General features: G+C 48.8%; 2 protein-coding genes across 8 annotated transcripts; one reads left to right on the top strand and one right to left on the bottom strand.

The window, feature by feature from the left end:
- Positions 1–213: 213 nt before the first annotated feature.
- HEPN1 (hepatocellular carcinoma, down-regulated 1) lies at positions 214–632 on the top strand. Its single transcript, XM_072729458.1, is given in 2 exon segments — positions 214–364; positions 366–632. Coding segments are annotated over 2 exon segments (216 nt in total). The 5' UTR covers positions 214–277; the 3' UTR covers positions 495–632.
- Positions 633–1,243: 611 nt separating this feature from the next.
- Positions 1,244–15,074, bottom strand: HEPACAM (hepatic and glial cell adhesion molecule). 7 transcript variants are annotated; one of them, XM_072729456.1, is made up of 7 exons: positions 14,700–15,074; positions 4,610–4,951; positions 3,650–3,931; positions 3,266–3,365; positions 2,673–2,746; positions 2,304–2,374; positions 1,244–1,889 (listed from the first exon to the last, which is right to left on the bottom strand). In XM_072729456.1, exons 1-7 carry the CDS (start codon positions 14,782–14,784, stop codon positions 1,587–1,589), a joined length of 1,257 nt encoding a protein of 418 aa, XP_072585557.1. In that variant the 5' UTR covers positions 14,785–15,074; the 3' UTR covers positions 1,244–1,586. The 7 variants fall into 7 exon arrangements, with proteins under 7 accessions (XP_072585557.1, XP_072585551.1, XP_072585552.1 ...); XM_072729450.1 differs by having other exon boundaries at positions 2,517–2,803; positions 14,700–14,884; XM_072729451.1 differs by having other exon boundaries at positions 2,304–2,371; positions 2,517–2,803; positions 14,700–14,884.
- Positions 15,075–15,778: the final 704 nt, after the last annotated feature.

Genomic DNA, 15,778 nt, shown 5'->3' with positions numbered 1-15,778 from the left:
CAAGTCCCACACCTCACACCTGCCTGAGCAACTGTCCCCTGCAGGCGTGATCTCATTCTGGATGAGGCACCTGGGAAAGTTAAGGGAACAGTTCTGGCTAGCTAAGGGAAGCTGCGAAGGCACACCTACTCAAAGGAGCCTGGAGAAGTGCATAGGGACAGGGAGCCAGGAGGGGCATGCTGTCGAGGTAATTGGCCCCTGACGGGGGGGGGGGGGGGGGGGGGCAATTAGAAATGTTGTTGTCCTTGGGGCTGGAACAAAACCTGCCCCATGTGGAATGGTGGGGAACACAGGGATTTCTCTGTGGGATGGTGGAGAGTCAGGGCTGGAGCATAGGAGGTTGGGGAGGGGCCAGGGATGCAAGGGACTTGGATGGGCATCAGGGAAGAGAAGTTAGAACACAGAGGCCCTCCTTCTCTTTCAGCTTTTTAATTGCCATCACTCCTCACACAGTAGCTTATTGTCTCTCCTGCAATCTGTTCAAGAGGCGGTGACATAGGCACGGTCTGGCGATGCCATGGCCCAACCTCTCCGTATTCTACATTTGTGTGATGAGAGAGTCTGCCCTTGTCCTGTTTCCTGGGATCTGAGCAGCTGGGAGCAGGACAGGTGGGAGTCTGGAGGCCAAGGGTTGCATCTTGTCTCCCTGCCATCCTGGGGAGCAATTAGCTGCCCCCCTTCCCTTGCCCACGATTACTCTGCAGACTTGAACCTTACTCTCAGCTGAAGGAAGCCCAACCACCTTTCCCAGGGATAATGATTGTTTGAAAGGCTTGTTTTGTAAGGAAGCCAAGGAGAAGGCATAGGTGTGAGGGTTTAAAAAAAAAAAAAAAGTTCTTCACTTGATCTAGCTTTCTGGGTCAGAGGAGTGAGAACTTCCTTCTCTATTGGACTAGAGACGGAAAGAATGCTTGGTACTCCAGTGAGGGAGGTTTTGGGAGGAGGCCAAGCTTGAATCCTTTGCCCTTGCTAGGGCGCAGGTCAGGGGGTCAAAAGAATGAACTTGACTCCTGCCTCACCAACCGGTAGGTACCCAGAGAAGGGTGCTCCAAGGCACTGCCTTCACAGTGATTCCCGGGGTGCTCAGAATAGTCCTCTTCAAACCTAGGTTCGAAGCCGGCCTCTGACTTCCCCTAGTTTAGGACAGTTGTCCCTTTTGGGCAAGTGGCCTCTCTAAGCCAAAGAGAAAAAGCCAAAAAGAAAAAAAAGTGTCCCGGGAACCGGGCGGGAAGGAGGGTGGGTGGAAGCGCAGAGCTCCCTAGGAAGGGCACGGGATAGTCCCGGGGGTTAGGTTACTGTTGTTAGTTTCCATGAGACCCTGGGTTGGGGGGGCTGGGCCGGAAATTTAATAATCTATACGGTCCTAAGAGGGCACAACCCCGCCCACCGAGAACACAGCGGGTGGCCCGGGAGCCAGCGGCACGGTCTCACCTCCTGAGCCCCCCCCCCCGCCCGCGGTGCCCACGCTCGCCCGCCAGCCGGACCCGCGCGCCCGGGCGGGGCCCTCCGTGGTCCGCTGCGGGCGGCGGCCGCGCTCCCCCCGGGCACCGGGCTCGGCCGGGCGCCCCCGGGGGTGCCGAGGCGGCTCAGGCGCTGATCTCCACCGGGCTGGCCTCGTCTTGCTCGCGGAGCAGGTGCACGCCCGCAGTCCGCAGTGAGCGCGAGGCGCTGCGCGAGCGGCCGGGCGAGCCGGGGGCGCGGGGCGGCGACGTGTGCGTCCGGCCGGTGGCGGGGGAGCGCGCCGGGGAGCGCGGGTAGCGGCGGGCGGAGCGGATGGGCAGCCCGGGCGAGCGGCCGGGGACGCCCGGAGACACGGAGTAGCCGGGCGGGCCGGGCTCGGCGGCGCCGCGGGGCTCGGCGGCGGGGCTGTCCTCGGGCTCCGGGGAGTCCTGCGGGGACACGCGGCGCCGCGGTTGGCTGGGCGAGGCCGTAGCAGGGCGCCCGGCGGGGAAGGGCCCGGGAAGAGCCGCAGCGCGGACGCGAGGGCCCTGCGCCCTGCCGCCGCGCTTCCCGCCTGTCCTGGACGGCCCGGCCCGGCCGACCTAGCTGCAGGACGCGAGCGAGGAAATGGCCCGATCGGTGCCCAGAGACGGGGCTTGAAGCCGAGAGCTCCCACGGACGCGCATCCCCTTGTTTGACCCTGGGCGAGCCGTTGCACCTCCGCCAGCCTCAGTTTTCCTATCCCTAAAGTGGGGGCGGCGGGGGCGGGGCAAACACTTCCCAGGGCTAATCTGAGTGAAGAGGCACGGGGTGGTGCGGCTGTCCGGCGCCAGAACCTGGCAGGGCCCGCAGCAACCGCTCACCTTGTCCTTGAGGATGTACAGCGCCATGGGGTTCTTCCGCTCCTGCTCGCCGCCTCGCGGGAGGGTGTCTGCTGCACAGGGCGGAGAGTGGGGTGGCTGGCCCCGTGGGGAACCCTTTCTGCCAGCCAGCGCCTACACTCTTTGCTCCCCAAGTGGCCAGTCAAGGCCCCGCCACAACCTCCACCAAAGGATCCAGAATCCCTGGGGTCCTACCTTGGCTGCACCTTTCCCTGCTCTGCAGTCTTCGTACAGTTGGTGGAGGAAGGGGCCCTGCAGAGCTGGCTTCCTGGTGGCCCAGTTCTGCCTTTTCCCAGCAGCCCACTGATCTGAGTGACGATGGGATGGGTGAGTGGGTGGCTGGGAGCTCACCTTCTGGTTTCAGACGGTCATCATTCTGATCCATATATTCCAGGGAGTTTTGCTTCTCCAGCTTCCTCTTCTTCCTGCAAATCAACCCAGCATCCTCTGAACAGAACTGTTGAGTGTGAGCCGGAGAAGGCCTGGGGGCAGGGGCACAAGAGGAATCTGGTGTCGGTAAAAGAGGCCTTGTCACGGGAGGATGGCGCCGTAAGCTTTGGATTGAGTCACATTTAGGTTTGCATCCTGAGTCTGTTGGCTGGCATCAGGGGCAAGTCACTTAACCCATCTGAGTCTCAGTGTTATTATTATCTGTAAACTGCAGATAATCGTACTTAGAAGGTGGTTCATTAGTCACAACCAGCGTGCCCAGCCCACAGAAGGGTGCCCTGCAAGTGAAACCCCTGTTAGGGCGCTGGGGCTGTTGGGAGTTGGGAGCACAGGAGGTGATTCCGTACTCAACACATGCAGTGGTTAGATGGATCTCCTGGGAAGAGGTGCAGGGCCCTCTGCGGGGATAGGCATTTAGGAGACTAAGAAAAGAATAGGGCTTGGGGTGGTATCAAAGGATTAGGGTGCTCAGGGTGTGGAACTTGGGGAGTTACCCAGACTTTTTGGAGGGTTTCCAGCAGGCACAGACTGTCACCAAGGTCACAAGAAGGAAGATGCCTCCTGTGGACAAGATGATGTAGAGGGAGCTTCTTCCTAGGGAGAGAGAGAAAGGCAGAGAGGTGGGAGAGACTTTAGAGGGGCAGCGAGTATAGTGGGGAAAGCTCTTGCAGGGAGAAGGAGGCCCAAGCAGCAGGGCTGGCCAGTGGCGGAGCTTGCTGAGCCCGCTTCCCACCCTTTGCTGGCCTCCACGGAGAGGTGGCCCATCCCTGCCTGTCTCTCCCCATCTAGGGGCACTCCTTCTGGGGTGTCCTCAGTCCCTTGAGGTGCCTGCCTCTTGGGATTTTGAGGCCTGAGGGTGAGCAGACAGGGAGACTCACGGTATACGGTGATCTTGATGGGCAGGCTGCGGCCCTGGCTGATGGGGTTCTCCACCACGCAGCTGTACAGGTCATCGTCCTCCATGAGCACGCGGGTGATGGTGAGCACCTTGTGGTCGGGGGACAGGAGCATTCTCGAGTCATTGAGGAGAGGCTTGCCGTCCTTCAGCCAGGTGTAGCTGGGCTTGGTGCCATTCTCGTGGGAGCAGTTGAGGGTGAAGGCCTCGCTGAGCTCCAGCACGGTGGTCGAAGCCACTAACACCTGTGGCCTCGAAATGGGCACTGAGTCCCAGCGGTGGGGGAAAGGGAGTCTGTGAGCCGTGGGCCAAGCAGCTTCTCCCCTCCCCTTCTTGACTCCCTGCCTTCCAACACAGTGCAACTCAACCTGTGGTCTGAGAAGCCCTTCAGGGATCATCCGTCCAGTCTTTCCCCATCATCCACCCATCTGTGCATTCGTTGAGCCCCTACTCAGTACAGAGGATACAGTGCTGAACAAGACAGCAAGGTCCCTGCCCTTACAGACCTTCCCTTCACTCTCCTCAAATGCCCCTTCGAGATGTCTTAAACTGGCCCAGGCCGGAGCGTATTTCAGTTGGCCTCAACCTAGGTCCAAATGTCTGGGTTGAAGTATCTGCTCTGTCATGTACTAGCTGCGTGACTTTGGGCAAGTTACTCAACCTCTTTGTGCCTCAGTTTCTGCATCTACAAAATGGGGATAATCATATTAGCTAGGCCTACATTATTAGGAGCATTAAATGGGTCAATGTAGGTGAAACCCTTAGAATAGTCTCGGGCACATAGCAAGCACTCTACAGGCGTTCGCTGTGTCCTATCTGCCGAGTTCGAATCCTGATTGTCTCACTCTCAGCTGCCAAGAGGCTTCTGTGGGGGTGTTCCCCGGGTCTGGCTGCCCCAGTCCCAGGCCTCAGGCCTGCCTCCTTCCCTGCCAGAACACTTTACCATCTACAGTGAGGTTGATGGTCTTCTCTCCAGTGAATGTGTCATCTGTGATGGAGATCTCAACCTCGTAGGTGCCCTCGTCGGCCAGCTGCAGGTCACTGAGGAGCAGGGAGCCATTTTCAAAGAGGCGGATGCGGTCTCGGTAGTCAGGCCGTAGGGTGCCAATGACCTCTGTGCCGATGGACTGTACCACGGTCACTGGCTTGTCCCGCTTCAGCTGCCACTTCACCACGGGCTTGTCACTGCTGGTGCTGCTGTACTGCACGGAGAGCAGGGCTGACTTCCCCACCGTGCCATGGATCAGGCGCACTGGGCTGGTGATGTTCACCCCCTCCAGGGGCTCTGTGGACAGAGACCCATGGGGAGAGGGCAGTGTCAGGCCCTTGGCTTCCCACCCCTCTCCCCCATTTATGTCCTCAGATGTCTTCCTGCCTCACCCTCTGGGCTCTTCACTCCATGTCAGTCCTTCCTTCTTACCCTTCGATGCCATCTCTTCTCCTGCTATAGCTCTGGAACCTTCTGATCCACCATCACCCCTCTTACCCATCCCATTGCCCTCGGTCCTTCTTCTACATGGTCCTCTGCCTCTGGTGGTTTTCTCTGTCGCCTTCCTCTTGAGGAAGACCTCCAGTTAACCTAACACTATGTGCTCCATTCACAGAAACATTGAGTATTTCGCCTGTGACAAGTACTGTTCTACGTCCTTGGGATGCGTCAATGAGCAAAACAGACAGACATGGACCTCAGGGTGAATTTGTCAGATTTGCTTCTTGATTGGGGATTGGGAAAGTAGGGAATGGAGCAGCATGGGAACAGAGGTTCATAAAGAAGGGAGTGTGGCACAAGGCAGTGCCAATAAAAGGGGGAGTTTAGGGGCCAGGAGACAACTAGACCATTCTTCATTCACACCAAGAGTCTTCTCTTTCCTTACCCCAGCTGGATGTAGCACTTTACTAGGCCCACCCAGGCCTGAATAGTCCTGCAGATGAGTAGTTGGTTTTGGAAATACACCCAAGATCCAGCCCAACCTGCAACCCCTAGAGAAGAGGGATTTGGGATGGACAGAACAAAGTGGTTCGAATCAAGAGGCCTTGGAAGATTGGGCTCCACCATTTACAGGCCATGCGGACCTGGGAAAGCCATCGTTCCAGGCCTCATTCTTCTCATTTAGAAAATCAGGACATGACAATTACAAGAACAACTGCCTTACCAAGCTCACGGTGGAAAAGGACAGTACTTCAGTTATCATTGTGTAGTGGAAAGAACACAAGAGTGAGCATCAGAGACTTAGGCTCTTATTGTTGACTTAGGACCTAGAAGAAGTCATGTATCTGTTTGGGACTCAGATAGGTGAAATAAATGGCAAACTGGATGTTACATCCATTTGTTCCCACCCTGCAATTCTGGGATTTTACCATCTTGTCTAATGGTTGGCCCATCTAGAGATGCATCTTGTATTTCACAAATCTTTTAGGGGCTTTAGGGGCCTGAACAGATGCCACTCACTCATGTTACAGGGCCTTGTAAAGCAATGTGACCAAATGAAGGTCTTCTGGAGAGGATGTAAGTTGGGAGCAGGGCTAAGTTTAACTAAACAGACACAGGTCAGGCTTTCAGTCACTCTGCACCCCCAGCTGCTCTCTCTCTCATCACTGCCTCTCAAGTTCCCTCTCTCATCTTCCCACTCTCCTACTCTGCTGTTTAAACTTGGGGGAAGTGGGGCAGCCCTGGTGGCTTAGTGGTTTAGCACCGCCTTCCACCCAGGGTGTGATCCTGGAGACCCGGGATCGAGACCCATATCAGGCTCCCTGCATGGAGCCTGCTTCTCCCTCTTCCTGTTTCTCTGTCTCTAATAAATAAATAAAAAATCATAAAGTAAATAAAATAAATTTGGGGGAAGTCATGTTGTGCCCTTCCCTCCCTTATTCTTCTTCATGTGCTTATATGACCACATTGAACCAGGAGGAAATTAAACTAAAAGGTGAGTTGTGGAGATTAAATGTAATAAAACTATTCAGTCCATTTTTGGAATAAGTTCTTTGTTGTTAAGGAGTGTGGTCGTCACCTTTGGAAAGGATCAAGGAAAGGCTAATTGCTATTCTTTCACCTTTCACCTTGTACCTTTCCTCCTCTGTATCATGAGGTCATGGGACCACATGATCACAAGGGGTCTTCTCAACTCTGACATCCTATGATCCATTATGCCAGGTATGTTAGAATCATATCTAATTGTGGAAGAAACTATTCAAATGATGAAAGCTGCCAGATGTATGAATATGATATGCTTGTTTGTTTTTTAAAGATTTCTCTATTTTAGAGAGAGTGAGAGAGCACATGAGCGAGCAGGGGAGGGACAGAGGTAGAGAATCTCAAGCAGACTAACCCCTGAGCATGAGGTCCAACTTGGGGCTCAATCTCACAACCCTGAGATCACAACCTGAGCTAAAACCAAGAGTTGGTTGCTTAACAGGCTGAGTCACCCAGGCACCTCTATGCTTGTTGTTGAGAGGAGTCTTGATTTGGGGGATGTAGAATGAACAAAATCAAATATTTTTAAATGTTTTTAAAATTAAAGATATACTTGTTCCCACAAAACCATGTATAAAAATAATACATAAAATCTAGTTCTGGCTCCCAAATTTGGTAGAAGAGGTGGTAGGGACTAGACTCCTGTCCTCCCCAATAATTGGGATGCTACTAGGAATCCCTCTGGCTCTGTGTATCAGACTGAAATCCATTTGATCACATAATACATAAAATTTCTTCCAGCTTTCAGTTTCTGTGATTATTTAGTTGGGATTTCCTGCTTAGCAACTGCTAGGTCCCAGGCTTGGCTTGATTTAGAAAAGCAAGCTTTCAGATTTCCCTGAATAGGCAAATAGACTTCGGTATGTGTGACTTGAGGTGGCCCTGAAAAAAGTCACTGAGTTTCATTAAAGGCCATGGTGGTGATGAGCAAATGGCTGGGGAACCTCTATTCAGGACCCAGTCTGAAGCAGCGGGGTCTGTGCATGAGGGTTGTATATGCAGAACCGTCCTGGGGTTCAGCAACCCCAAGCATCAAACTTTGACAGTTCTCATTTCCTCTTTCCAGGAGGCTGGGAAGTGACAGTCCTAACCTTAAGGGGAAATGGAAGGGATTCCTCCTCCCTGGCCCTCCCTCGAGCTTCCCCTGTGTCCTATCTCTCCTATCGCATACAAGGTCCTACTGCTCCTTTTGTGATGTCTTCCTAGTTCTGGTCAGTTCTTTCTGTCAATTTAAACTTGATTCTTCTCCATAAAAACATTGGGAAAGTGACAGCATATGGATTGCCCTAGGTTTCACCCCCCTCTAGGTGGGCACCTTCCTCACGCACAGGAATGCAGGTATGCCCACGAATCTCAAGGATGTATGTACACATGTTCAGAAGTGAATGGAGCAGTCTTTCTCAAAAGCTGACAAAGAGTATTTTGCTGAGCAAACACCATTTCTAAAAACTCTAGCCAAAATTGGAGTTGGTATTAAGTTCAGGGTTCTACAACTTTCAAGGGACACAGAGAACTGGGACAGGTGCCAAAGCAGGACACAGAAATGAGGAAATGGCTAACAACTACGATCCATAGTGGAAATAAAAGGGACTAGGGCTATTTGACCTTGAGAAGTGATTAACTTAATCATGGTCCTTGAGTCTCTGAGGCATCATTGTGTAGGAAGTCTCTGTTCCCACAGGAGGCGGAACAAAAGGAAATTGACATCACAGCAAGATTTACCTGTCAACTTAAACTGGGCCATGCTGGTGGGTGGCCCCTCTCAAGTAGGATTTTGAACAGGAGTGACACCAAGGAATGTTAAGTTTTAAAGTATGAGAATGTACGTACCAGTAGCCTTGGGTTTCCTTAATAGCCTCTCCCTTTAAGGAAACCATCACTTACTCATTTTTATGTGCTTCTTTATGCTTAGCAAAGTTTTCCTTTTGCCAGTGTTTGCCTTAAATTTTCCTTCTAAGAGTGTCAGTGAGACGGTGCCAAGCACATATTCTAGGGTTTGATCTTTATACACCTAGTCTCGCTAACACCACGGGCTGCTGTTATATCCTTTCTTATGGTTTTTTTTTTTTTTTGGTCTTATTTGGGTCTGTCACCCCAAGGAGGTCCCTTCGGCCATCACAGATACCCTTCTCTGGCTTTTCTTAAATTCTATTATTTCTTTTTTGAGATGTGGTGACCAGAATTTAATCTGTGCCACAGCATGGTTTTCTAAAAGGAAAATATTTTGCTTTCTGCTTTTGGCTTTTAGTATTTTTCTTAGTGAATGATGCTCTGAGAACAACCCCCTCCTCTGCCGCTGTCCTATAGGTGCACCACTGATTGCATACATAATGAGGTTACTGTGTTGGGTTCTTTTTTTTCTTTTTTTAAAAAGATTTTATTTATTTATTCATGAGAGACACAGAGAGAGAGAGAGAAAGAGGCAGAGACAGAGGCAGAGGGAGAAGCAGGCTCCATGCAGGGAGCCTGATGTGGGACTCAGTCCCGGGTCTCCAGGATCAGGCCCTGGGCTGACGGTGGCGCTAAACTGCTGAGCCACCTGGGCTGCCCCTGTGTTGGGTTCTTATGTTGGTGTACTCTTGAGGCCTTCAAGGGCCTTCAAGAGTGTGAAATCATTTTAAATGTCAATCACTCAGGAACATAGGAGAAAGTCAGGAAGCAGAAGTTGTGAAGAAGGCCCTTGGCATACAGGAAGAGAGGTGTCTTTGTACCTTTTTATACCTACTTTTGTATCAACCTTAAAGAGTGTAGATGTTCAGTAAATGTGTATCTAGCTAATAGGTATTAAGATAGCACGCAGATTTACCCTATTTTAGATCAGAACAAGCACTATTGTTTTTGTTTTGAAATTTTTATTCATTTATTTGAGAGACAGCAAGAGAGAGAGCATGAACAGGACAGAGGGAGAGGGAGAAGCAGACTCCCCACTGAGCAGGAAGCCCAATGCAGGACTCAATCCCAAGACCTTGGGATCATGACCTGAGCTGAAGGCAGACACATAACTGACTGAGCCACTCAGGTGCCCCACAGACATTATCATTAAGCTGTCAATTCACCAAAACTGACTTATAAATTTAATATAATATCAATCAAAATCCCAGGAGATTTGCTGTGTGATAGTGCACAAGAATAGACAAACAGATCAGTGCAATAAAATAGAGAGCCAAACAGTAAATTTATATATGATCACTCAACTTATGACAAAGGTGATCCTGCAGTGTTCTGGGGAAAGGATTCTTTTGGCAATGAATAGTGCCAGGCCATGTAGGAAAGATGGTCTTACCTCATACCTTACACAAATATTAATTCTGGATGGATTGTGGATCTAACTGTGAAAGGTAAAATACTATTTTTAAAAAAAGAAAACATAGAGAATATCTCCACAACTTGAAAGCAGAGACAGATTTCTTAAACAAGACACAAGAGTGGTACACATAAAAGAAGAAAATGATACATTGGACACAATAAAATTAAGAGCTTCTGTTCATCAAAAGGCACCATTAAAAGAGTGAAGAGGCAAGATGCAGAGTGAGAGATATTTGCAAGGCATATATCCTACAAAGGACTGGTATCCAAAATATAGTTCTTAAACTCCTACAAATTAATATTTTTAAAAAATTTCAGAAAGCTTAATAGAAAATGGGGGGAAAAAAAGGACTTCAGGGCAGCCCAGGTGGCTCAGCGGTTTAGCGCCACCTTTGGCCCAAGGCATGATCCTGGAGATCCAGGATTGATTCCCACATCAGGCTCCCTGCATGGAGCCTGCTTCTCTCTCTGCCTGTGTCTCTGCACCTCTCTCTCTCTTTCTCTCTCAAGGTGACAGGGTCTCTCATGAATTTAAAAAAGAAAAAGAACAGGGACTTCGCAAATAAGGATATCCAAATGGCTAATCATGATATGAAAAAGATACAACTTCATTGATAATAATGGAAATGCAATTTTAAACCATAATTTGATACCCTTCATACTCACTAGTATGACTAAAATGAAAAAGAGAAGACACAATTGGTGAAGATGCAGAGTAACTGGAGCTGCTGGTAGGAATGCAGATTGATACAATCACTTTTGAAAATTGTTTGACCATGTCTACTAAAGCTAAACACACAGATATAACTCAGCAATTCTACTCCTAGGGATATCCCCAAACATATATGTACATCTGTTCCCCAAAAGACAAGTACTAGGATATATTAACCACTGTATTGATAAAGCCTCAAACTAGAAACTACCAAAGTGTCTATTACAGTTGAATAGACAAATAAATTGTAGTATATTCAGACAATGGAATACTATACAGCACTGAGACCAAACAAGTTACAATTTCAATAACTCATGAATGAGTCTTACAGATTTGGTGTTCAGCAAAAGAAGCCAGATGCAAAAGAATGCATGCATATAATTCCATTTACAAAGTTCAAAGACATGCAAAATTAATCTGTATTAGAGGTTAGGATACCACTGTAACCCTGGGGGAGGGCAACAGGAAATGAAATAGTAAGGGCATGCTTCTGAAGTGCTGAAATGTTCTATTTCTTGATCTTGGAGGCTGATTACATGGGCTAATTTGCTTTTTAAAGGTTCATCAAACTGTATCCTAATGCTAAATGCATCTCTGTGCATAACTCTCTGTTAGAAGAAAAAAATAGCACCCACAATGTGGAGGTGATCTTAGAGCTAAAAGGGCAGAACCCAGGTAAGGGATTTCTTCCTATTGGGTTCCCAGAAGATGGAATAGTTCTAGGATCCCAGAGAATGAAATTTTGCAGATTAGATGATCTAGATTTATGGCGTGCCACATTTATATCTGTATGTCAGTGTCCTAGCCTCTAGAAAAACCTTGTTTGAATGTTTCATGAATGGGGCTGTGATCAATTTAGGAAAGCCTCATTTGTCCATGCTAGGGACAGAACATTGAAGACCAAGTATTTATTCCTTGCCCCCTTTAAGTGCCTGTCTTAAAAAACTACATTTCCTAGTCTCTTTGGCACTTAGGTATGGCCATGTGACTGAGTTCCAGCCAATGGAACCAGTGGAAGTGATAGGTACTGTTTATAGGCTAGTTTAAAGAAACTTTTTTTTTTCTCTCTCTCTCTTTTTAAATTCTCTACCTGAAAGAAATGGAGAAAAACTCCAAGGTGACAGGGTGTGACTACTGGAAACACATGTCAAAGTTGATGAGAGGGACGCCTGGGTGGCTCAGTGGTTGAGCAACTGCCTTCACCTCAAGTCCTGATCCCGAGGTCCTGGGATCGAGTCCCAAATCCAGCTCCCTGCAGGGAGCCTGCTTCTCCCTCTGCCTATGTCTCTGCCTCTCTCTTGTGTCTCTCATGAATAAATAAATAATTTTTTTTAAGTTGATAAAGAGCTTTATCAACTTGGTCCTTGAAAAGCTTCATGGAGTAGAGTCCTTCCTCATCCCAGGCCTAGTCTGGAACTGCATTGCACTACTACATGGTTATCGCCAGGAACTTAAATTTTGGAATTTATTTGTCATAGAAGCTGGTATTTTCCTAACTAATATTGTGAGCAGGGCAGAAATTCCTTATAGAATTTCAGCTCTTTATTGTTCTTGAGTCCACAGCAGTACAATGGCCCAAGCCTGCACTTACCTCTTATCCATCGTAGGTCTTAACTAATATCCTATCAGCATAATTTATATTTTTTTGCTGTATTTGTTGAGTTACATTTTCCCACACAGAAAATCCTTTGTCATCTTTTGTTTTTGCCTGGTCACACTGACTGACAAGATCTTTCTATATTTTTTCTTTACCATTCGATGACCTGAAAGAATTTAGGGACTGCGCTGACTTGTATATTGCATCATGTATTTTGTATTCCTGATTCTTGGTCTCCATACCTTTAGCTCTCTTGATTCCTTCCACTTGTTGTAATTTCCACTGAGACCACTGTCACTAAGGCTAAAAGTTACCTCTGAATTGCCATTTCCAACAAACTCTTTTAGCTGTGATGTAATAGTAATAATAATAATAATAATAATAATAATAATTGAGATATAATTGGCCCTTGGTATACTGGACCTTTTTGACATATTTGATGCTGATTCTCTGGAAAACTACCAACTCTCTTGACATTCTGGATACCACAGTCTTCTTATTCCCTCTCCATCTCTTTCACTTCCTTCTTGGCCTCCTCAGTGGACCTTTTTTCCCCTCTACCTTCCTGTACAAAACTTGGGGTTACTCAATGTTCCATGTCCAGCCCATTTTCTCCTCCTAGGTGATATTATCCATTCCCATTGTTTTGTGTTTCATCTATAGGCTGAGAGTTTCTACATACCTCTCTTCAACCCTGACCTCCTTGCCCCCCACTCCTAACCCCACCCCCAGTTTAGGCTATTTAACATTTTCCCACAGATGCCTCCTAGGCATTTCAACCTCAATAGGGACAGTACGCATTATCCCTATCCCAGTTGTCATTTCAGATTTCACATACAAATCCTATCCCCCTCTCTGGATCCTCCCACTTCCTATCAATGACTAGGTCCTGAAATTCCCTCCAAAATATTATCTCCCCATGTCTTGTTCCCCTTATTTTTATTCTAATTCCAGTTTATGTTATTCCTCTCTTGAATTACTGCAGTAGCCTTGTTATGTGCTCCCCACCCCCAAATTCATACATTGAAGTCCTAACCCCCAGGACCTCAAATGTGACCTTATTTGGCATTGGGGTTATTGGCAGATGTAGTAAGCTAAGATGAGGTCTGGTGTAGGATGGGGCCCTAATCTAATATGACTCATGTCCTGATAAAAAGTGGAAATTTGGACACAGACATGAGCATAGGGAGAATGTCCTGTGAAGATAGAAGCTCTGCTGCCATAAGCCAAGGAGCTACGTGAAGCTATCAGAGAGACCTGGAACAGATCCTTCCTTAGAGCCTCCAAAGAAAATATGACCTTGATCTCAATCTTTTAGCCGGCAGAACTGTGAGACCATACATTTCTGTTGTTTAAATCACCCAGTCTGTGGTTCTTTGTTACAACAGCCCTAGCAAATGGATACAAGCTTCCTTTCCTATCTTATCCGCTTCCAGTTTCTTCTCCAACGCCTCGCTGCAGACCGAGCTATCTGAAGCACAGTTCTGGCCCTGCCAGTCCCCAGATGAAAAGCCATCCAATACCCCTTCCCCCCTTTCACTGTTTACAGATTATATCCCAGTTTCCCTAGTATGGTTTACAAGGCTCTCGCCGAATTCCCATTGGTGAGTGGCTGGGCTGCTCCCAAACACATGATGCCATCTCAAAATGTTGAAATGCATTTCCCCAACTAAAATGCCCCTTCCCACACCTACCTATTTTTCTCATCCTTTAAAAGTTAGTGCAGACATTCCCAGGACACCTCCCCTGATATTCCTCCACCCCACCATGTACTGCCAGAACCAGCTTTCTGGATGGGGATAGGTGACTTCTCTCTGATTCTGGGCATCCATTTCTACATTTTATTAAAATGATCTCTGTGTCTGTTTGCCTGGTCAAATTGTGAATTGCTAGGCTCTCCAGAGCAGTGTGTGTCTACGCCCAGATATTTAAAGATCCATCCTCTAAGGAGTTGGTAGAGTTGTCAAAGGCATGGGGTGAGTTATGGGCAGGTTGGTGTTAGTTCCCAAAACCAAAAGGCTCATTATCTCCAAAGCGTATTTCATCTCCCTTGCTGTGGTACACTCAGAGAAGCCAGGGTGGGGGGTGGGGAGGCACAGAACCAGATCTCCCCCACCCGTCCAAGCCCCATCACGATCCCTTGGAAAGAATGCCGGACTGGCCCACGCCAACAAGACATCCCATAAGAAATGGCTCATTGCCCTCTATCTAATGTACTGAATGCCGTGGGAGCTCCGAAGTCATGCAGCCTTTTGGGGGAGGGGCGCAGGGGCTGGGCGGGAGGCACACAGAATGAAGAAATACATTCAACACTAATGCCTGAACTCACTGAGATGCTTCCCACGGCAGCTGAGCTCTCTCCCCTCCTCCCTCCAACTCCCCCTCCCTCTCTTTTGCAAGTAACGGGTCCCCTCTCCAGACCCTCTCTTACCCTTCTGGTCGCCTACCTGTCTGGATCAGAAGAAGGTAGACAAAAGGAGCGAGGCTCAGGGCACTGAAGGCTCTGGACGGGGCTCCCCTTTCTCTCTTCATTTTGGGTGGCGTTCTCCGGCTCTGGTGCAGACAATTAGCATGATTTCTCCACTCTGGGCACGTCCCTTTGTACCACTCGGAGTTTCTCTGCCCGAGCACAACCCTGCCAACTTCCCTCTGAATACACAGAGCCCTGTGTATTGCTGGACTTGTTCTTTCCTCTCTTTCAGACCTGGCATTTCTAGTTTCAAAGCCCTACATCCCCAGCTCGGAAGGGGGTATCTGCTTAGGATTTAATCTTCAATGCGGGTTCTAGCCCGATGGGTCCCGTCAGTTCTCTGCCTGCCTATGCTGAGCCCCACTACCAGGGGGAGATGAGGATTTGGGCTCAATGATGGGACTGGGCTCAATGATGGGACTGAACTGGATCTTGTGTCCAAACCTATCCTGTCTCCACCTCATGCTCCTTGTTGCTGCAAAGGAGGGCGCATACCAGGGACAGACCTCCGATGAGCTCTGGAAAGGAGGGAGGGGAGCTTTGAAATAGCCGGGGAAAGAGAGACTCCAGAAAACTGCTGAAGAAATGCAAAATCCCCCTTTCAATCCCAAGGATGACGATTGGAAAATGGCTCAAATTCTATTATTTTCATGCCTCTCCTGGTCCTGCTTGGGATTCTCTCTCCTAGCACAGAATCACACAGATGCTGGGGACCTCTTTCCTGGAGCTACTCTGCTCATTCCCCTGCCTCTAGCCAAGTTTCTAGAACACGCCAGAGCACAGATGAAGGTAAAGGTCTAACCGCCAGCATCCTGGCGGTTCTGTCAGCAGCTTGACAGCCTACTTAATCACTTAATCTCCTCTTGTCTCCAGGCTGTGATGAGGAGAAACACCTAGCTCCACCTGACCCCTCACTACTGTGTCCACACCTTTCCAAAAGCACAATCAGTGCAATGTGTGCTTACCAATTGTGAGATCTTGGGACTGGCTTACAATCTCTTGCAGCCTCTAATTTCATATCTAAAAATTGGAGAAACAGTAGCTTCCTTAGAGGAA

The sequence above is a fragment of the Vulpes vulpes genome, chromosome 12 (assembly GCF_048418805.1).
Source record: "Vulpes vulpes isolate BD-2025 chromosome 12, VulVul3, whole genome shotgun sequence".
Lineage (NCBI taxonomy): Eukaryota > Metazoa > Chordata > Mammalia > Carnivora > Canidae > Vulpes > Vulpes vulpes.
The sequence above is the reverse complement of the archived record's forward strand: the minus strand, read 5'-3'. Positions and strand labels throughout refer to the sequence as shown.